The 23005-nt window shown below is 35.2% G+C and overlaps 1 protein-coding gene across 2 annotated transcripts; it reads left to right on the top strand.

The window, feature by feature from the left end:
- The first annotated feature begins 8701 nt into the window (after positions 1-8701).
- Positions 8702-21526, top strand: LOC134814023 (beta-1,3-galactosyltransferase 5-like). Of its 2 annotated transcripts, none has more exons than XM_063821991.1 (9): positions 8702-8887; positions 9519-9640; positions 9762-9866; positions 10083-10231; positions 10348-10489; positions 10718-10864; positions 11573-11663; positions 18107-18193; positions 21097-21526. In XM_063821991.1, the coding sequence occupies exons 1-9, from the start codon at positions 8816-8818 to the stop codon at positions 21307-21309; spliced, it is 1128 nt and encodes a 375-aa protein (XP_063678061.1). In that variant the 5' UTR covers positions 8702-8815; the 3' UTR covers positions 21310-21526. The 2 variants fall into 2 exon arrangements, with proteins under 2 accessions (XP_063678061.1, XP_063678062.1); XM_063821992.1 differs by lacking the exon at positions 21097-21526 and adding an exon at positions 19799-20363.
- The last annotated feature ends 1479 nt before the right edge of the window (positions 21527-23005 follow it).

The raw sequence follows: 23005 nt of genomic DNA, 5'->3' as shown, positions 1-23005 counted from the left end.
GCGAATAGGTAAGTCGACTAGTTATCTTACTGCTAGCTTACCAGGCACAGGCGTGCCCTCCCTATGCACCGCGGTCTTTTTATTTCGGGATCATGCATACGTGAAAGAAGCGAACCATAGGCCCAGTGGTCTAGTACGTGCACATGTTGCAGGTTGCTTGTTTATCTAAATATGAGTCGCCTTCGTGCGAAAAGTGTTATGGCTATGCAACGTATGTCAACGCACAACGAGTGATACTCTTAAAATATTTGCTCGAAAATATATAAAATATTAATCAATATATAGTATGTTGTATCACATCGTGACCCCCACGGTCGTTTCACTATATAGCTATAGTAGAGTTTCAACGATAAAGGGGGAGCCGCGCACTCGTGCGCGGCGGGTCATACAACGTATGACAAATAATATGTTCCAAGACCGTCGACAAGTCCAACTTAGCGCGCCTCTTGGCATGGTATGTTATAAACCTAAAACATACAAGAAGTGACAATATTCAAAATTCGATAAAGAATACAAATATAATATCAAATGGGTACTTCTCGCCGCGCCCTCGGAAATTAGGAAACATTTTTTATTTAGGCAAACGCGATCTTGTAGGTTTATATATATAGTTATAACCTACCAAGACGCGGGCCGAGTTGGACTCGTTGAATTTGAAACAAATATCTTACGAGTATTATATCACCTGTTTAGTTAAACGCGATACGATTATTTTTGAGTTGATTTAATGCAACTGCAGAAAATTATTCCAAGAAAGGACACATTTGACTAATTTTTTAGATTTTTACCCGAGGAAATCCTGAAATAATGGCTAGTATGGCTTAATTTTAATAAACCATCATGTGCGGCTGTGTTTTTTCAAATAATTTACACACAATATCACAATGACCCTATATAAAATAACATAAAAGAAAATCACATCATTATAAAATGAAAATCACCCTTGGCCTTGTGGCTCCAAGTTCAAATCTAGACTATCTATAATATTGAAAAAGTTCTTTCTCGCACCTCTGTCTCCCCTGAAAGAAATCTACTATAGCTACTATAAAATCTACTATATATAATATAGAATACTACTAATACCTACTTATATAAACCTATAATATGGTTAGGTGAACCAAAATACTTGACCATTGTCGATGATCTGGCCCGGCGCGCGCTACTTCGAAGAAATTTAGACGAGTAACATCCGTCAACCAAAATACCCAACTTTGAACGTGTCAATTCTGCCGTTTTCTCAGAAAAGGCAGTAAGTCCAAATTTTCGAAATATGACAATATTGGTATCAAAATTTTCAGTAGAAAATTCTCTACAACATGAGCTACATATTAATGTATAGAAACATTGTTGCATGCAATTCCTAAGGAAGTAAGTCCCTGTTGAGAAACATTATGTTCGGTTTTGGCCAATTATTTTCTGAGAGAAGGACGTAAGTCCGGACTTACTGCCTTTTCTGAGAAAATCTTGAAAATTTTCTGAGATAAGGAAGTTATTCCGTGGACTTACTGCCTTTTCTGAGATAAATTATTTGTGATAGGAAGAAGTAGCTGGACTTACTTCCTATAAAAGCATGCTAAAAACGGAATTTTAGAAAGCGATTTCCCAAAAAGAACATAACTTTACTGCCGATTGATATTTTCGCTTGAAATTTTCAGAATCGATGTATGATTACATTTCAACCTTACGTAAGTGATCAAAATTTTCATTTAGGCCTCAAAAAAAATTTGGTGGCCGATTTTCAAAAACGTCGGATGTATTTTAGTCGCAAAACATAAACATTGGAGCAGTTATTGAGCTGTTATAATCGCAGAGAATGTTTAGTTTAGGTATATCTTTTAGATCAAGTTCATTTTCATCAAAATATCGATAAGATATCATTTAATGCACTGAAATCGTTCAAAATTGGCGAGTTTGCCTAAATAAGGGCATACTATTATTCAAAAACATTTATTATATGATATGGAGCAATTTAGATTTACCTAATTGTTTATATTTTACAATATAATCCAAAATACATAGATCCCAACCTCAAAAATTTAGTAAAAAGCTTGGACTTACTTCCTTCTCAGAAAAATATTGAACAGAGATTTTTCTCAGAAAAGGAAGTAAGTCCACGTTTTCTCAGAAAAGGCAGTAAGTCCATCCAGTATGAAAAATAGGTTCGATTATTTGGCATAAAAATGGTTATATCTAAGCTTATGGACGGCTCAAAGCTTTAATTTTTTTGACAAATTAAAATTTAACTAATTATTGATAACTCAACGTGTTTACTTTCGATCTTACGCAAAAAGTAAGCGGAGAAAAAACCATAAACGAAAAAGTCGCAATATCTCGAGATGGCAAATATGGACTTACTGCCTTTTCTGAGAAAACGGCAGAATTGACGGATGTTACTCGTCTAAATTTCTTCGAAGTAGCGCGCGCCGCTTTCTTCTCGAAATGTTGGCCCGACGGCAAGTGCTACGAAGTAGCGCGCGCCGGGCCAGATCATTAACAATGGTCAAACGTGTCAATAAATACAAATTCTCAGCCCAAAGACAAAAGAACCAGATATAAATATATAATAAATTATATAATAAAACAGCTATACCAAAAGTATAAAAACTTTGACTTTCATAGCATGTAGCAACAAATTTGAAAATGAGGGAAACATTATATGAGCAAGAATCTGAAAGTAAAGTGATGATGATCCAGATATTGACCATAATTATAAATTGCAAATTAGTCACACATGAAACAGTGATCAGTTTACATATCAAATACTAAACATTAAGTTAGAATAGCATTTCATGGATCTAAATTTTTATTTATTTTATGACTAATCCTTATTGTATCACCGAATATTTATATATTATTAGTTTTATTGTTGATTAAGGATAAATTGTTATTAACTGCTTACTTTGAATAAAATCTGGTTGTTTTGTGTTTAGAATTTGTATTTTGGTTGCAAGAAACATTGTAGGTTTATTATGATATAACACGTGCCCAGTTGGAATCATGGACAGTCTTGGGATAAATACAAAATATTTTACGAGTATCCCCTGTTATTTGATGTGCGACGCCCAGTTACTGGGCCGCGCTCAGCCTGTCATTCCGCCAAATCTTTATTATTTATGTTAATGAACATAATAGCCTGGGGTCCTCAGGTAAGACGCCCAGTAGTGCATCACCAATCGCGTTGCGCTACAAATGTTATATAATATAAAGATCAATTTATTTAACTTTTGGAGGCATGCCCAAAGAATGTAAGCGATTTGTAAATAGAGTAGCAGACCTCATCGCCAGGAAAAGGAAAGAGAGGTATTGCGATGTGGTAAGACATGTGAGGACAAGAATAAGATTTGCAATGTTAAGAACCACACTCATTGCTCTACGTAACGAGGGTACAGAGGGAAAAATCAAAAAATGGACAGCAAATACGAGAAACCACTTTCAGAAGTTTCTTATAACCTCATCCCTGCCCCTATGATTAGATGGAGTAGATGTGTATATATTTGATTTTTGATATTTCATATTATATAATATTGGTAGCAGTGGAAAATTTCCGTTACCTCTGTATTCTTCCGTTCCCTGAGAAAAGGCAGTAAGTCACATCGATGTCATTTTGAGAAAATGGGACAAACTTACTGGGCCGCGCTCAGCCTGTCATTCCGCCAAATCTTTATTCGGAATTATTATGTTAATGAACATAAGAAAACAACAATTTCAAGAAAACAACAATTTTATTTAGTATCAATTAAAGCAGACAAAAATATATTTCATATATATATAACTAGCACGAACTTTAGATCAGATATCTTAGGGGACTTGGAGTAGCAAGAGATTGACTAGAAGGTATATAACTTTTACAAAGATACGTCGAGAAGAATCCAGGGTGATACAGGATCGGAGAGTGCAGACCAAAAGTTTACGCACCCACCTTTGCCTCCTGAGTTCTTGGTTGGATGGAAATTTATGCAAACTTGGTCGTTTATACTCCAAGTCCCTTTCTTAAAAGAAGTAGTATTAACTATGTCTAGAGTTAGCTTCGTTCAATAATAACAATATCAATATAATCAATATCAATACCAGATAAACCTACCGAATAAATTATTAAATATCAATTAATTCATTCCGATAAAAATTTTTATAAATTTAGATATTTAACTTATCTAAAAACATTACAACAAATGGTTAAAAAGCGCCCAAAATCGATTTGAAAGATTTTCTGTCTATAGTACAATCATGATAGTAATAGTAAGTGTGCGCCGCTGCAATTAGATTTGATTACTGCAATTTAAAATTGTTTGGAGTCCAAGTATCTTTTAAGTCAGCTGCCTGTGCTTGTATTAATAGTGCTTTGGTTCTCAGTTTTATCAAGCTAATGGACGTTTCTAAGCAATTGCTTGAAGTTAAAATTTTTTTATGAACAGCGTTCCAAAGCTTGGCTGCATTAAACAAAAAGGTATTTGATTTATTTAGGAGAATAACCATTAGACTCGTTGCACGGTTTGAAATGTTGATAGCCTCATAAAGGGAGTATGGGCAGTGGTACTTGATAATCTTAGAGAATTCTAAAATACAGTGATATTTGTCCAAGTTTTGAGCCGTAAGAATTTTTAATCTATTAAAAATGGGTTTTGTATGCTCCTTTTCAAAGTGTTTACGGTCTAGTTTTTGCATACCGTATGGTCTAGTACGTGCACATGTTGATTGTTTATCTAAATATGAGTCAAGGTCGCCAAAAAGGATCCTTATACAGTGCTTCTGTGTGATGAAAAGACTATCATTGGACCGTTCTTTGAGGACAACACCCCAAACACTTATACCATAACTGAGATGTGATTCAAAAAGAGCATTATATATTTTCAAATATAGTTCAGAAGGTATCGAGTGCCGAATTCTGCAGATTGCACCAGTCATATATCGCAGTTTTTTACGGATGTAGTGCATGTGGGCAATCCAGTTTAGCTTACTATCTATAACAACACCTAAGAATTTGGTATCCTTGACTTTAGTAATAACCTTACCATTGATGAATATTGATCTAGATTCATCTAGCAGGATAGCAAATGGTCTAGTCCGTGCACAGGTGTCATCATATTCAGAGGCAGGTTTAAAATGTATGTAGCAGCATTTGGACATGTTGATATGAAGTAGATTACATTTCATGTAAATCGAGACATGTTTAAGTACTAAGTTGGCTTTTTTGTATGTTGCTTCTCTAGATGGTCCTGATATGAAGATATTAGTGTCATCAGCATAAAGTACAAATTTCACCTCACTGTCTGAAAAGCAGTTTACTATATCGTTCATATACAATAGGAAGAGTAACGGCCCTAGAATTGACCCTTGTGGTACTCCAAATTTCACGTTCATTGTTTCTGATGGTACATCGTTATACATAACATACTGCTTTCTGTTTGTCAAATAGCTTTTTAGTAAGGTAAGTGCTGTGCCCCTAATACCGTAGGAATTTAATTTGCATAAAAGAATATCGTGATCAAGGGTGTCGAAGGCTTTGCTCAAGTCAATGAATATCCCTAGGACATGTTTATTGCTTGCCAGAGACTTAGTAACGGAGTCTATAGATTTGTGTAGAGCATGGGTGGTAGAATGGCCTTTTCTAAATCCAAACTGTGAGTCTGTTAGTACACCTTTAGATGTGAAGAAATTATAGAGGCGTTTATAAATGACCTTCTCGAAGATCTTTCCAAATAAAGGTAATATTGATACAGGCCGATAATTTTCAATGCATTCCTTATTGTCTTTCTTGTAAATAGGAATAACTTTACCAGTTTTAAAAATACTTGGGAATGTACCACTTTGTATACATGTGTTGTAAAGCCTAGCCAAGGTACCAGCAATGAGCTTTGCCGGTTTTTTTACAACAACTATAGGTATGTCACTCACCTTACCATTTTGAAAATCTCTGATCACCTCTATAATTTCTTCTTCATTGGTTTCTTCCAGGTATATGGAGTCAGATACCGAATTAGACATAAACTGAGCAAATGATTCTACTGGTTCCAGAGAAATACTATTGTTTGACAGTACATTTTTATTGAGATTACTTTATGTGGGCCTCCTGTGCATTGCAAGTGTGTAATATTGATGAAAAATGGATAATTTCTCGCTCAAAATGCCTATAACTTCTTAAATATTGAATATTTTGGAATAATTTTTACAGCATCGTATTCAGCTCGGTCAGATGCATTAATTTGGAAAAAAATATTTGAACAATATTCAAAGCAACAAATTTTTCAAAAAATGTTTCAATAATTCACACAAGGGGGGACCCTTGTGTTCAGGTTCAAAAATTTTGAAAATAATATTTCTTTAAATTTTGAATTATTAGTACCAACATTTTTTGCTTGCTGAGCTGATTACGACCACATACAAATTATTTCGATATAACTAAAACTGTGGAAGTTATAGGCCAAAAACTATAAAAACTGCAAATAAATCTGGACTTACTGCCTTTTCTCAGGGAAAAAGTTCACTCACGGAAAAAGTTCCCTCAGAGAAGGCTGTACAAATGGACCTACTGCCTTTTCTCAGGGAAGGTTTATGGACCTATTATATGGATGAAAAATCATGGATCTATTATATGGATGAAAAATTCAAATATGACAGACATAAACAAACTGTGGTACAGAGTGTCTAAAGCTGCAGTCGGGGCTGTTTTCAATGTACACGGGGCCATTCTTGAAGTCATTCTGGGTGTACCACCACTCCAAACAATGGGGAGAGTAATTTCGATCAAACATTACCTTAAGGTTCTCCATGACTCAGACGACATTCATTTTGACTTCGTGAGAACTCAACTAGATGAAATGAACCCAACAGTACTCTTCCATCTCCGAGACGTGCAGAAATTCTTAATATGGAAAGTAGAACATTTCAGCACTGAAGGTCAGACCTGTGACTTAACCCAGAGAAATCTAGAACAAGTTCTGTTACTACCCAAAAAGATTTATAAGTACACTAAAGGAATGATGCAGCAATTCACAGAGCTTCTTTGGCAAGAGAGCTTACAAAACCTACTACTGACGGAAGGATGGTCTGAAATTCCAAGAGTCTCCTGCAACCCCCTTCCTATCCCCTTTGGAGTGAGCCGCGAAGTGGAAGTATTAGTTATGAGTCTCATCATGTACAAGAACAATCTACTGAACTCGTTTCTCTTCCGAGTTGACAGAGCAGTGGCCTCTCCGCTATGCATCTGTGGCTCGGATGAGCAAACAGCACTGCACCTACTATCAAGTTGTGAGCTTGTGGACGCGAATCTACGAGGTCAAGCTGAACGAATCATCACCCTGTGTAACAGCGGTAGGTCCATGGTCGATCTAGCAGCTGAGCAGGGCTCCATCATACTGAACTGTTCAAGGGACGAAATGTTTATAAGTGTGTGTGTTGAAATTGTAGAAAGCGAGGGGCTACATCTTAAGCGAAAGATTAATCTTTCGAAAAGATAAGGGTTTATTATAGCATCTAATTTTGCTAATTTTGCTACTACTATGATAAAGAATGAAATACCAAGTATATTGAAGTGTAGTAAAGTGTTATTGGACTTTGCTTATTTGAAAACAAACACCTTTAAATTAAATATTGTTTTAATAACAGGGGAATGAGTTTTTCTATTTGAGCTGTTTAGTTCAAAGAAAAGCAGATATACGGACTGCTTTAAAACTTTTATTTTGGAAAAAGTTTGTTTCAGTAACCATTGAGAACCAGTGGCCTTTTGTAACTGCATCTTTAACCTCAGTTTCACTTTGAAACGTCAAATGACTGGTAAAGTCAAATATTCTGTTCTATGAACATTTATTCTAGTATTTTGAAGTGTAGAAATTGTTAAGATCTTTAATTTTGTACTAAATTACTGATGTTTTATAACGTTTTAACGGGGTGTAATTTTGTTAGGTAGGTATTTAAAATTATTAGTCTTTTGGAAATTGAAGTTTTGATCTTTACTATTTATTGTTAATAAAATGCTCATTGTAGCCAGTTATTTTAAGATTTTCATCATCATCATCAGGGAAGGTTTTGGGATAACGTGCTAAATTGTCAAGTTTTGTGTGACTTACTGCCTTTCGTGACAGCTAAAACAGTATTTTTATAACGTGATTCATAGCTTAAGTTGTAGAGAATCTTCTCCTGAAAATTTTGATACCAATATCTCAAAATTTCGAAAAATGGACTTACTGCCTTCTCTCAGGGAACGGCAGCACAATAATTGTGCTCTGCCAATTGCAACACTTGAATTACTTTATTGTATATAACTATATAATATACTGTTGGACACACTTTAAAAAAAAATGTATTTAACTTTTTAACATGAAGTGTGGTAGCTGTCGTGCTCTTTTATCCATTCTATCAATGGATTAATATTTAAACCACGGTCATCACTGGAAAAAGTTGAAAATGTACTTTTCTCGATTTTATAAATTATATAGTTTTCACGAATTTACATTGCAGCAAATTCATGTGCAATAGAGAAATCAAAGATGTTTTTGTGCTAATTGAAAAACAATGTGTAATTATTGTTAGGGTTATGTCTTTGATCGATTTTGCTTCTGAAACTATTTTAGCTACACATTTCTTCATACAGTAAAACCCTGATTTACCTGTGGACCCTGATTCATTGCGGATGTTTCCTTTCTTCCAAACTACTTCTTAAATCAGGGTTTTACTGTACCATGACCACACTAAAACTATCTAACTTCAGATGTAAATATTATGACATATACAATATTCTGACGAAAGACTATGAGAGATTGATTGCACATTGAAGGGCTTTACCTTATACCCCCTCCCTATATTTAAAAAGATTCTAGTCATGAGATTAATGAGAGTTCTCTTTCTCCTTTTTATAGGACTCTGTGCTTTAGTCTCAATCATGATAGTCCAGGTTAGTGTTAAAGTGGGGGGGGGGGGGGGGGGGGGGGGGGGGTAATGACTACTTTTGGGGACTTGGGGAATTACGTCAACGATTTTACCCCGAGTCCCCATGATTTTTAGTCCCCATTAGTCCCCAAAAGTCTCCATTAGTCCCCATTTAGATGATTTTTAGTCCCCATTAGTCCCCAAAAGTCTCCATTAGTCCCCATTTAGATTTATCCTACTCTTATCTTGGACAAAACATCTCGATCGTATCGTTATTAAACTAACTTGAAAACCATAAATAACTGTCAAAAATTCTGGGGACTTATGGGGACAAATGGTGAATTACGTCAACGAGTTGACCTCTAGTCCCCATGATTTTTAGTCCCCATTAGTCCCCAAAAGTCTCCATTGGTAGTCATTACCCCCCTCCCCCCCCCCCCCCCACCCCCCGTTAAAGTACTTAATACATACATGACAGTTGATTCAAATATTGAATGATGCACTATTTATATTGTTTCTGCACCAATTGTTAAATTGTGAAAGAAAAAGTGATAGAATTAAAATTTCTGAGCATCCCTGTACCAATCAGAGCACAGTTTTCTGCAATGTAAAACCAATTAGTTAGCTACTAACCTACCATTAATCATTATTCACAGACTCTCTACCTGCAAGCAGAGGGGGCTGTCCACGAGAACAGATCATCCTCATTTGCCCAGACTTTCAACAAACTCAGATACTACTTATTTTTACCCCGCACTAAACTACAATTGTTTATAAGGTTTGTAATTAATAACAAGACTGATTTTGAAAATTTATTCAAACAATTTGTTAGAACTGCAGTGTTGTTCATCATTGTTCGACACCCAATAGTGCCACGGCTTACTCTTGATTGTTTTCAGGAATTTAAGGAACAAATATAAGGGTTCACCGTCTGCTATAATATCTGAGCCAGATTCAGATGGTGCCGCAGAGGTCAGAAATATAATCGCTGATATGGTCACTCAGTAAGTAAAACGAAATATAAGTTTATACAATATGTTAAGTTTATACATGTTATACTTATAGCCATGTGCGCAATTCATCTACAAATAGTTCTCATCCGACCATAGTTATCTTTCACAACATCTTGAAACTTCATGAAATGTATAGTAAACTAAAGTAATATATAATTATTTTAAATTGTGCAGGAATCGTTCATTAACATTAATCCCTGCTATCAGGAAGGAGTATGTACAGTATTTAGTTTTAGTAATAACTGCCCCCGGTAAAAAAGAAATAAGGGCTCTCATTAGAGATGAAGGGTACTGGGCCTATAACTGGACGGACTCTGAGGGCAAACCTATCAACTGGAAACACTTCTTCGTTGTTGGTTAGGAACAGCTTATTGTTGTACTTTGAGTTAAGTTGTGGAGAATTCCATATTGGTTGAAATCTAGAAAACAACGTTTTGTGTGTAATAAGTTAGATAATTCCCATCCTCTTCAGGCCAGAATGAAGATGCGAATGTAAATGCTGCAGTGCTGCAAGAGGCCAAAGAATTTGGTGACATTCTAATCGGAAATTTTGAGGACTCTTACAAGAATTTAGTTTTTAAAAGTTTGTGGCTCATCGAATGGGCTGTTAATAGGTTTGCTGAATATGTCTATGATTGAATCGATTTTAGTAATGATTTTGAAATCTGAGATGATAACAAAATCTCATGTGCGCTAATCCAAATATTTCACATAATAATAATATTATGTATTTTGATAATATATGACATGATTGTGGATTGTACACCACGGTACATATATTTCAGGAATATCTCAGCATGATTTATTATCATTATATTGAACACGATATTTTTACTCGGCAGATATGATTTCGACACAATGGTAAAGTGTGATGACGACACAATAATAAACATGTCCAAGTACCACGAACTGATGAAACAGCAAGATCTCTCAGTGCCCTTTTTTGGAGGTGTCAGATTCGGGGGCATGCCTGTATTTAGACATGGCCGGTAAGGGCTATTTATTGTCTTATTTATTGTCTTATTTCTGTGAAATATATTATTTCTGTGAAATATATTATTTCTGTGAAATATATTATTTAGTTATTTCTGTGAAATATATTAAAGCACTGCCTCTTACAGCACTGCAGCATTTAAATTATCATCTTCGTTCTGACCTGAAGAAATATGTTTTCGATTTGAGTTTGAACTTGGTTGCAATTTCCAGACCGCCTGTTTTTGTGTGTTAACACTTTGCTTAGTCGTCTTGCACAAGAAAAAGCCTCTATTTTCCCGTGTAATGATCACAAATAATGGTATTTACCTTGTCTAATCACTTATCTGAATGTGAGCGCCCAGTACGTTATTTGTGTGACGTCACAAGGAGGTATCAGGAGGTGACCCACTTGTGAAAACTCGACTTACTTCGGCTTTCGACAGAGCTATGAACTGGATATCACCTCAGCAAATTTAATAGATTTGTCTTGTTGTAATTATCATGAAACCAATTAAATTATCGTAGACTGATTTACAGAGCTGAAAATTACACTTACTATAGACAGTTAAGATCACATGTTTATTGTTTATGAGGTAAATGATTAAACATTAAAAATGTACAAACTCCTTATTTAATCTTTATAGTATATTATGTATTAACATTATATTACTACTATTATACTATATTATTACGGCTGGGTTTGACACTACCCTTTTGTTCAGGTATGAAGTGAAGCCTGAAGAGTGGGCCCCTGATAAGTTCTCTCCCTACTGTTCTGGCGGCGGCTACACTCTCAACAGTCAAGCTATTCATGTGAGCATTTACTTTTTTTACTTACTTTTATACTTACTTTTTTTACTTACTTTTTTTACTTACTCTAACCTAGTTTTAGCAATACAATGCATACACAGTTATTTAGCAATCTCACGACTCACGAGATTATCAAATGTTCATGGTCATTAGGGCAATTCCACGGTAAGGTTCCACTTGGTGAAAATGAAAAATGTTAAGATAGGCACCTAATTTTGGTTAAAATATGTTCATTAGACTCTTAACCTTACAGGTCAACAAATGTTTTTTGTTTCATATTGCGTTAACTTTTGATTTTTCTCATTCAAAGGAACACTACTCGGAAATGAAAAAAATCGTTCAAATTTTCAAAGGGCCATAGTTTGGGTATGCAGCAATATTTCTCTATGAAATTCCATACACTTAGGCATATGCATAAGAATGAGAGCTATGCAAAGTTTCAAAACCGTTACTCAAATACTTTTTCTAAAAAATTTCCACAAAGATGGTGTCACGTCCGTCACAAAATTAAGCAAAAAAGTTTTTTCAGAGCCACATAGTGCTATTTATATTCAAAAAACCACTGTAACCTATCTCTTCTGAAGGTAAGGGAGTACCGTAGAAATTATCAGGCTTGTATCTTTTAAGAAAAAATTTTTGTAAGGGGGGTCCCAACTTGTCGCGTCCGTCACATTTTTTTGAAAATGCTCCAAAAAATCTTTAAACAAACTTTAAAGGCATTTTTCTTAAAGCTGAGGCCGTCCTCAACAAAACTATGTCGTCAAATCAAAAATTGGACAGAAAATGACCGAGTTATGTATACTTTTGTATATGCCCATATATGGGCATACGGCTCACTTTTAGCCGTTTTTATCCATATTTCCATTATTTTGACTAAAACCAAGACAAATAGAAGTCAAATAAGGTTGGATTGTGTTGACTATGTTGACTAGACTATCAAATAACATCATATGCAATTCAATAATTAAATTTACTGAGTTATTGCCATTTTATTTGCTTACAACTTTTTCAAAGGTAAAAGGCACAAAAAATGGACTTAACCCTATTTTCGCATATTTTTGAAGTAAAAATTTAATATCTTCCACATTTTAAACACTAAAGTAATGAAACTTTTAGGAGATGGTCTCAACAGTATGATGCGTTGAACAGTGATGAATGTTTTACCAGAGTTGTAAATTTGTTCAAGTAGAGAAATAATTGATGCCCCCAGACTGATACCCTAGCGTATGCCCAAAATGGACGATTTTGGCTATTGCAGACCTCTTGGGGGTATTTGAGGCCTAAAAATTGGCATGAATACAGAGTAGATGTCACTGAACAAGATAAAAGTGTCAAGTGGAAGTTTTGGAAAAATTGAAAAAAAACGTGTGTCCGTCACAGTCACGTCTGTCACAATTTGAAAATGGCGCAACGCAAACAAAAATTGAGCAATCTCCAAGAAAATGGCATCTCAGAAATCCCTAAACCTTCTTCTATCATTGTAATTCCAAATTAGATACAATAGATAACTTTTTGAGATAAATTTGGGTACCATCTGAGTAGACACCCAAAAAAAGTGTCATATTTACGTCACGTCCGTCACAGGGGTGCTATCTCAGAAAGTAATAATGGTAGGGGTCTGAAATTTTCACACAACCTGTAGCAAGGTTAAATGTGGACTAATAAACAGTTGGAGCTGATAAATAAACAACATCTCGAGTATAACATTCGTTTGAACTTTAAAAAACAGCAAAATCGTGGTGTCCGTCACGGTGGAATTGCCCATTAGCCACATTGCACTACCGCAAGTCTTGTTTCCCAGTATAACATCTTAAAACACCCCTCCTAAAAATGCCTCAGAAATTCCCTCACCACTTCACCTCACCTAGTCCCATGTTACTACCCCGAACTTTTACACGTATATCCACAGTGTTAAAGTGCAGTCCCTCCCCACCACGTAGTATTACACTCACCACATAGAACACTGTACTGATTGAGAGTAAGTGTAGCCTACAACACTACTTTTACTACAATGCACAGGGAATAGAACAGTAGGACATGTAGATTGTAGAACATGTAGGATATGTAGAACATGTAGGACATTGTACTGCAACACTACTTTTACTACAATGCACAGGGAACATGTAGGACATGTAGGACACTGTACTGCAACACTACTTTTACTGGTCCTTAACGTACAACTGTGTACTACAGTCTACACTGCACTTTTACATTTTGTAGCAGCGGGAAATGTGTAAGAAGTTGGATAGTTGTTAACATTAACGTATAATGTATTATAATACGTTATGTAGAAAAGTAATGCTGGCGCAGCTAATGTAGGTTACTAGCAATGTCATTCTTTATAAGTCTGTTGTAGAAAGCACTTACAGATTAAGATCTGTCTGTGCAAATAAAACTAAGAAGATATCTTACAAGATCCTGTTTGATATAAAGTTATAACAAATATGCAAATTATGCATTATTATATATATATATTATTATATATAACATGGTCGAATTGACAGAGGAACTTGAGTAAGGTTTCACCAAGTATTTCGTTAACAGTATTACATATAATACACAGTGCAAACATCAAATGTTTCCTCGCTGAAGCGTGATATTGTTATTTTGTTGTTTAACAAGTTGTGATATTGTTAAATACGTAAACCACACCACGGTGCTACAGGAACCTCCTTTTACCGGATAATATATCACACGGCTTTAGGGAGTAGCTAAGGATCCATTGGATCTATGCGATCCTAAATTCTCAATGTCTAAGACCAAGAATAGTAATTTTGTTTTTAATGCATCCAAAATTTTAAATTATCTCCTTGATCATGATGTACCGTATCATATTTTGTCAATTTCACTATTTAAAAAGAGATTTAAGAACCATTTGCTTCATATACAAAACCTAGGGCTAAATGGGGATCATGGATGGCTACCATGTAATCACGATATCTTCTCGAATGTATCAATTTCATAAAATAAGTTAATTTCAACTAGGGAAATATAAATTGAAGTTAATGTTTTGGGGACGTTTGTGTGTTTTTTTGTGTGTATTTTATTGTGAGTATTTAAAACAAGATAGGGACTATAATTGTAACGGTTTAAGTGTATACGTCTTTATTAATGTTGCCTCCGATTTCACTACACTGACAACATTCACTTTTTATTTTTTGTGTTATTTTTTACTTGAGATCTCATATCATAAAATTTTACCATCGCGATACGGGTATTAATTTACCTCCCAGCGGTGAGACACCGCTTCCCTCCATCGCCATGTTTGAAGCTCTCCCATCATCTGTTCTACTTCAGAGGGAAGTGATTTATTTTATATTTTAAAATTGTTATTATTCCAGTATAACAAATAAATTTTCTAATCGTGTAAAAAATCGTGTAAAATCGATCTCCTCGGTCGACTCAGCCGAAAGATAGGAAACTTAATTGAGGGTTAAATGAGGAGGTGTACCTGTTAAAAGTTCAAGAAACTTCCTAGGATACCCCTTCAGTGCATACTGTAAACATAGAACTATTAACTATTATTATTAACTATTTAGGACTATTTAGGATAACTTTTATGGGCAGCTAAGAGAGGCCAAGAATGTACCCTCTAATGTGGAGTTGCAATTTCTGGGTGACTTTAATTCAAAACTGGGTAAATTATCCCCTTCTGATATTGAACAGGGTTTTGGTAGATATATGGGGAAATACGGAATGGGAATAAGGAACGAAAATGGTTCTAGATTACTGGATTTTATCTCAGAAAATAATCTGTTTGCTGTGAACACTAGTTTTATACAACCTAGCAGACGTGTTACATCATTTACTGGTTGGCGGAAGGATTGGTCGGCTGGTCGGTACAGTAAGAAGACACTGCCTGTATACTCTCAAATAGATTACATACTATGCCGAAATAGATCTAAGTGTCTTTTGACTCAATCAAGAACTTATGCTGGTACTAAAACATTTTCAGATCATAGACTTGTCATTGCTCGCATCAATTTCAGCAACATTCATCTTTGTTTCAAACCTAAACAACGTCGTGTTCCTTCTTATAATATATCAGAACTTGTAAGCAACAAAGATATGCAACATAAATATCACTTGGCCCTTGAAGGCAAGTTCTCAAATTTTGTGACCAGCAACGATCCAAATGCCGACCTTCAAAATCTTATGTCTCATATTCGTGATGCTGCCAATGTTTCCATCGACCCAAAACCTAAAGCTCGCTTGAAACATCACAGCAGTGATGACACTCTCAAAGAGCTTGTTGAAAAGCGTCACGATCTCCGACAGCTACTTAACAATAATCAATCTCTTGATCGAACTACATTGAGGTCATCCATCAACCACCTCACTAATAGTATCCAGAAAAGATTAGTTGAAGTGAGGTCTGCTCAAGCTGATCAGACCTATAGTGATATTACTAACACAAACGATTCAAGGAAAATGTTTGAAGCAGTAAGACATCTTCAGAAAAGTAAACCACCTAATAACTCGATTGGTGTTCATGATGAAAATGGCTGTTTGATTGCATCTGACGACATGAAAGCTTCTGTTGTTAGAGACTATCTCGAAAAACAGCTGACTCGCAATGAGCAACCTCTCGAGCCTTTTGAGGGTCTACCACGTGCTCTCAATGTACCTTTTACTGGAGTTGAAATACATGCAGCCACCTCTAGCTTGAAAAATGGGAGGGCAAATGGTCCCGATGGAATACCCAACGAGCTAATTAAGTACTCTAATAGTACAGTCCATGAACATTATGCTGGAATCATAAACAGTTGTTTCGAGACACATACTTTCCCCATTTCCATTGGTGAGGCTACTATAACACCCTTACAGAAGCCAAAAAAACCTATTGGTCCTCTGAAGAATTTACGTCCACTCACCTTGTCCAATGCAGCCAGAAAAATTCTGTCTATGGCTACTCTTAAAAGGATAGAAGAAAAAGTGAACGCCTTCACTGGTCCATGGCAGTGTGCATACAAACGCGCTCGTTCTTGTGCTGATATTGTTTGGTGTCAGCGAGTTCTACTGTCAGTTGTCCAAAGGAAGAAATGGGAGTATCATCGCATGGGCATTGATATGTCTAGTGCGTTTGACACGATCAAACGCACTACGATTCTTGAACTCCTGAAACTGTGTGGCTGTACTGAGGATGAGCTGAGGATTGTCCGGTTGTTGTTGTCCAACACAAAGCTACGGGTGAAGGTAAATGGAGTTCTTTCAGCTGAGTTTTTAAGTCTCCTTGGAGCTTTCCAAGGTGACTGTCTATCCGGCTGTCTGTTCACCCTTGTCTTGGCTGGTGCTTTGAATGAACTTAGATGGACTATAACAATCAGTTTAGATAGGCCGATCCCCCCGATTACTATTGCTGGCCTTCCACTTGACACTGAATATGCTGATGATGTTGACTTCAATGATGAAGAGGAAGACAACTTGAGAGCTATTTTGCCCCAGGCAACAGCTATACTCGAGAAATGGAACCTCTTTGTCAATGAAGACAAAACGGACTTCACTCATGTTTATTTAGCTAGTACGGGTGAAGTCGACAGTGATGGAAAATTAGTGTCGGGGAATGAAGCATGGAGGAAAAGTATCACTCTAGGGTCCGTCTTGTGTAGCAAAGCTGATATTCAGCGTCGCATAAACCTGGGATATGCTGCCTTTAACAATTACAAGAAGGCCTGGAGTGATAAACTGCCCCTAAACAAACGTCTAATACTGTATAATGCTTTAGTCGTATCGGTTCTTATGTACAACTCATCCTGTTGGGCCGTCCCCAAAATAATCCTTGAAAAACTAGATGTTGTTCACCGCAGACATCTTCGCACTATTTTGAATATAAAGTACCCAGGAGTCATCTCCAACAAAAACTTGTATAAACGCTGCAATGCTGAACCATTGTCAGAAAAAGTGGCCCGTAGTCGGTGGAGAATGTTAGGACATGTTTTGCGGGGTCCTATTGACGGACCAGCGTTTTCTTCCCTCATTTTTGCCATCAATACACTGGACTTACCAGGGAGAAGAGGAAGACCCCAAAGCAATCTATTCTCGCTGATTGTGCATGATTTGTGTAAAAGAAATCTTTATTTGAATAATATCTTTGACCTGCATTATCTCCGTATTTTGAGTTATGACAAGAGATATTGGCGGAATTTGCAATGAAGTTTTTAATTTTTAGTTTTTGTTTTAGGGAAAGATTAGACTTGGGCGTTGTTTTTTTAAAACTATCCCTTGTTTAGAACTTTGATTTAATAATTTAGGACTATAACTTGTAAATGTGAATTCGTACTTCGCCCGATGTAATGTACTGACACCCGCCCTGTCTCTCCACAATTGCACCATAGACCAAACTGCCAACTATGGATTTTGTGACCTACAACTCTAACATAACTTTATAATTATTAATTACAACATAATTATAATGTTACAACTCTAACATAACCCAATAATTTCAGAAATTTCTAGATGTCCACTACTCTGGTGTCCAACCTGTTTTTCTGGTTGAAGATGCTTTTATGGGGACACTGGCTTATCATGCTAAGGTATGTAAAGAATGTGGTCCTTTTTGTTACTGTATTCTTGCAGCTTTAGTTACTTTATTAACTACACTTCTTGTAACTTTAGTTACTTTAGTAACTGCACTCTCTTGTTACTGAATACTATGATAACAATTACGATTGAAGCATGTGCAGCTGGCTGCCAATCTGTTTAAAATAATAATAATTTAACTGATTTTGTTTTGTTGTTTTTAAACGAATTAACCAAATGTTAATAATCATTTTACAATATTTGGTTTAAAACAACTCGCTACTAGCAAGCAATAATTATTTTATTTATTTTTTATTTTAGCAACAGTTTCTGTTCGATTTCTGCCTATTTACCGTACACTTTCTCTTAAAAATTTCACTGTTAACATCGTAATATTGTATTACATATTTACATAATTATTATAATTTATCCATCTCCGTTTTATGCAAGATCAGCTCTAATTTTATCTAATTTCGTGGGTTTTCTTTTTTATTCTTCTCATAAATTATATTTGTCGTTAAATATGAAAACAATCAAATTGGATCATAACTTTTGAAGATGAATCTCATGTCTACCTAGAAACATTGTACAGAGTCTCTGCTTTTAAGTCTTCTTCGTAACGGGACAACATATATCTACATTCTACAATGTACAGATTTGTACATAACTTGTACTTTACATTATTATGTACATATCATGTACTACTACTTAACATCATGATGTACTATCATATACTTGTACATATCATGTACTTGTACATATCACGTACTTGTACACAGTACATGTACTTGTACATATTACGTACTTGTACACAGTACATGTACTTGTACAGTGTACACAGTACATGTACGTGACTTCTGTATTATTCTCTGTGTTATTGAAGACGATAAATCGTAAATTATCTGAGTTAATGATGACAGTGTGCCATGAAACATTAAGAATTAATGACATAACTTAATCCAACTTTAATAAATATCTCAGTTTACCTAATTTTTTCTATTAAGTTATATATTTTGTATTTGATGAGGTTTCATATAATTTGATGTTTATTGTCTATGTAACAATACGATCTAAACTCTCGTGTGATATAATTGAAAAGTTGTACTGTAAGCTCTAGGTGTTCTACATTACGTACATTTCGAACAAAAGACATAGCTATTATTGATATTAATAGTCATTGCGTCCTCAGTAATCAATCTGTTATGACATTAAGTGAGATTGTTATATTGATATATAATCCCAAATATTCCCAATATTTGATGACACATCATTGTGGTTTCGCCTCTGTGCCTATAATCTCTATCCTAATAGATGCTAACAACCGGATATTATCCAACTAATAGATGCTAACACTATGAATATGATTATATTATAGCGTGTATTATCATATTGCCTAAAATCGCTCCATTTTGGCTCACTTATCCGGGGTGTCCTGTGATTTAATTAACTCAAAACAGCCCTTAAAAATTGCATGAGCCCGCTGATCACCAAACTGCATGATTTCCCATTTTACATGTGCTATTTGCCAAGGATCACGTGTTATTCGCCAAGGATCACGTGCTATTTACACCGAGCACGTGCTAATATTGCACTGGTGCTAATCCTGCGCTGACTTTCAGATAGACCCAGTCCAACTTGTGCCCTATTTCCGTGCCTTCAGCCCTCACAAGTTCTGTTACAACGACCAGTCGACCCTTTTACACTACGTTAAAGAGTCTAACCAGCGAACTTACATGGAGTTTCATAAGTCCATGGGGAGGTTTTGTAATGAAAAATGGGTTTTTGATCATAAACAGTGACCTGGTTTAAGTTGTTTAATTTGGTTATTTTTTCTTATTAAGTTGTACTCTTTGTTTAATTTTATCATCCATGTTTTTGATGGAGAATCAACCAATGTGAGTTGTAGTGGGGTCGATTAAGAAGCTGTCAGAGTTTAGTTCTGTAATATCCTGGGAGAGCATTACTCATCAATACCAGTTCATGTAAGATTTCATTTATAATTAAAAATATTTACTGAAGAGCTATCTAAAGTTAACTAAAGAGTCATTATTGTGTTTGGGTCTTGTAATTTGAAGATTTGTCTCTTTATTTAAGTAGCGGATTACTTCTTCTTATGATTATAGATTAATGTTTGATTATATAGGTTGTATGGTTGTACTAAGTACTTGTTGTAATTGTTGATACGGGGTAACATCTTAAATATGCAATAAATAGTGATTATACATTAATGTAGAAATTTTACGGTAAACAGATTGAAGATAAATGCAACGTTATATAGTTCTAATGTAACGTCACAATAGTGAATTTAATATACAGTTGATGTAGCTACTGTTAATTAATCATGTTACGTTTTTAGATTATAGAATTACATTATGATTTATGATATTATATAGGTAAGGCATGTTTTTATTTCTGATAATATTACTAAATATAATTACGAGCAGAATTTTCTAGATCACAGTTCTTTAATTGGTTCAATACTTCAAAATAACGATTAAGCCGCTCGTTAAAAGAGGCTGTCCGACAATAATGTTGAAACATCTTAAAATTGAAGTGTCGGGCTTATACATTAAGCACTTATATATATATATATATACATTAAGCACTTATAGAGCGTAATGACTAATGGTCATGCTCGCGTACAATATGTACATTACAGCAACATAATGTGGAGTCAAAATACGTGTCATTATGTCACATGACTAGTGGAGTGACTAAAGACCTGAGTCTTGATATATATTCGACATGATATTATTTCGTAAATAAAAATTCAGAAGATTGAATTCCTTATATAAATTATTAACAATTCGCTAAATAAATATGGGAATACTACATATTACCTTTCATCTTTAAAATCTACCACATTCCCTAATTCTAAATTACTAAAATGCCCCAAATACCTAACCCCACATTCCAGATAGATCCGGTGGCCCTTAACGGGGCCTTCAGAGCATTCAGTCCCCATTCCAACTGTGCGGATCCCAAACTCACCCTATCTCACTATGTTAAAGATATCTATCAGAGAGAGTTCATGGAAACTTACAAAAAGATAGGAACATTCTGTGATGAGGAACATATTAAACAGTGGAAATTGGATCATCCTAAGAAACCTAAGAAAAAGAAAACTTAGTTTGTTAAAAGTATTGATTTTAAGTTAATCCGCTGAGAATAGGAGTGTGCTTAATTTCACAGATTTGAATAGACTTGATAAGCTATTGTTTTATTAGTTGAGTTGCATGTCAGTATTTTTATTAACTTATTGGACCTTCATTTTAGTATGTTTTTCTCATTTTTGATAGTCAATGTTTCCGTGTTTTCAATACTTGGTGGGTTTGTGTCAAGTGGTGTAAATTATATGCTCAGAAGTCTGTTTGTTTCCAGTTTAAAATAGATGAAAATGAATTCTACACGGTTACGTGATTATATCACATAATGATTATGATAGTATAACTATATCAGGGACGTGGCGTTATCACGCATACCAAAACTGACACGGACAATAATACAAGTACCAAATGACACACCGTAAAGGAATTATTTGGCTCCACAGTCGGTGTTTTAAAAATTTGTTAGATTTCACATGATTGAGTCAGGAAACATATAAAAACGTATTGGCTACTTTTAATAATAGCCACTCAAACAAGAAGAGAACAAAGAAGTCATTATACACTCCACACCGTTCAAAACTATTCAAACCACATCTCATATGTCTTGCTTTTATGTACTATTATTTCGTCCTTGTTATGTTACTCTGTTTTACCACCTGTATTTTGGAAACCCACCTCCAAATACTGCTAAATTGATACAGCTTATTAAATCTCCACTCCTACTAATATTACCAGTTTCTTGGTAAGTTACTTGCAATTTCTTACCTTGTTATCTTTGGTATTGCAATTAGAGTACAATGAGTAGCTTATCTTTAGATGTAAAAACACTCCATCGTTGTTTGGTTAAATACAATCCCAAACGTGGCTTAATCCCATATCTACAAAATTATCGCATCACTGTACTTTGGTTACTACTCATAAACTTTTCACTTATCTTTTTGTAACTAGCATGAAAAAATCCAGGGACCCCCGGAAACTGCTCGTTTTTTTTTGTAACGTTCAAGGGCTTGATCCCTTTTGGTGACCTGGAGGATGCATATCCACTCTACAACTCTACTAAAATTCACGACCTAACCATTTTATTTTATCAATAACCAGATATTGTAGTTTATATGAAACATGGTTAAAGGGGGGGGGGGGTGGGGGGGAACCAAAAATTTTTATTACCACCAAAATTTTGGGGGGAATTTTTTTTTTTAATAAAGTGGAAATCATCTCGACAGTGATTACAACGTATTTAGATTGATAAAGTAGATTATTCACTAAAAGTATTGTTAAAACTTTCCCAGAGCTCCAGAGCTTCAGTTTATGATACAGGCTGATATGCTGAATGTACACAGTACATATAATGGAAAAATGAAGTTAACAACGATCATAATATTCTTATCTAGCCTGGTAAAAATAAACTAGCTAAGTAAACACAGGTTATTGTAACACATCTGAACTGTACTTATATTATAACGATTTTCTTATCTCCCACAACGCTTTGCAAGTTATAACGTTATAATTCCAGAGCCGTGTGGAGAAGGAACATAGCGGAATGATGTTATGACAAGCTGTGAGGCATGTGAAGTAGGATTAACACCAAACTCTGACAAAACAGCCAGTGGTAAGATAACTTTAAAGCTTATATTTAATATTATTGTTATGTTTTAAATTTGAATTAACTGTGCTATAGAATGAAAACCACTTTATGCCACTGGGATCATGCTTCAAAAT

The sequence above is a fragment of the Bolinopsis microptera genome, chromosome 4 (assembly GCF_026151205.1).
Source record: "Bolinopsis microptera isolate Bmic1 chromosome 4, MBARI_Bmic_1.0, whole genome shotgun sequence".
Classification (NCBI taxonomy): domain Eukaryota; kingdom Metazoa; phylum Ctenophora; class Tentaculata; order Lobata; family Bolinopsidae; genus Bolinopsis; species Bolinopsis microptera.
This window is presented reverse-complemented; position numbering and strand designations above follow the sequence as displayed.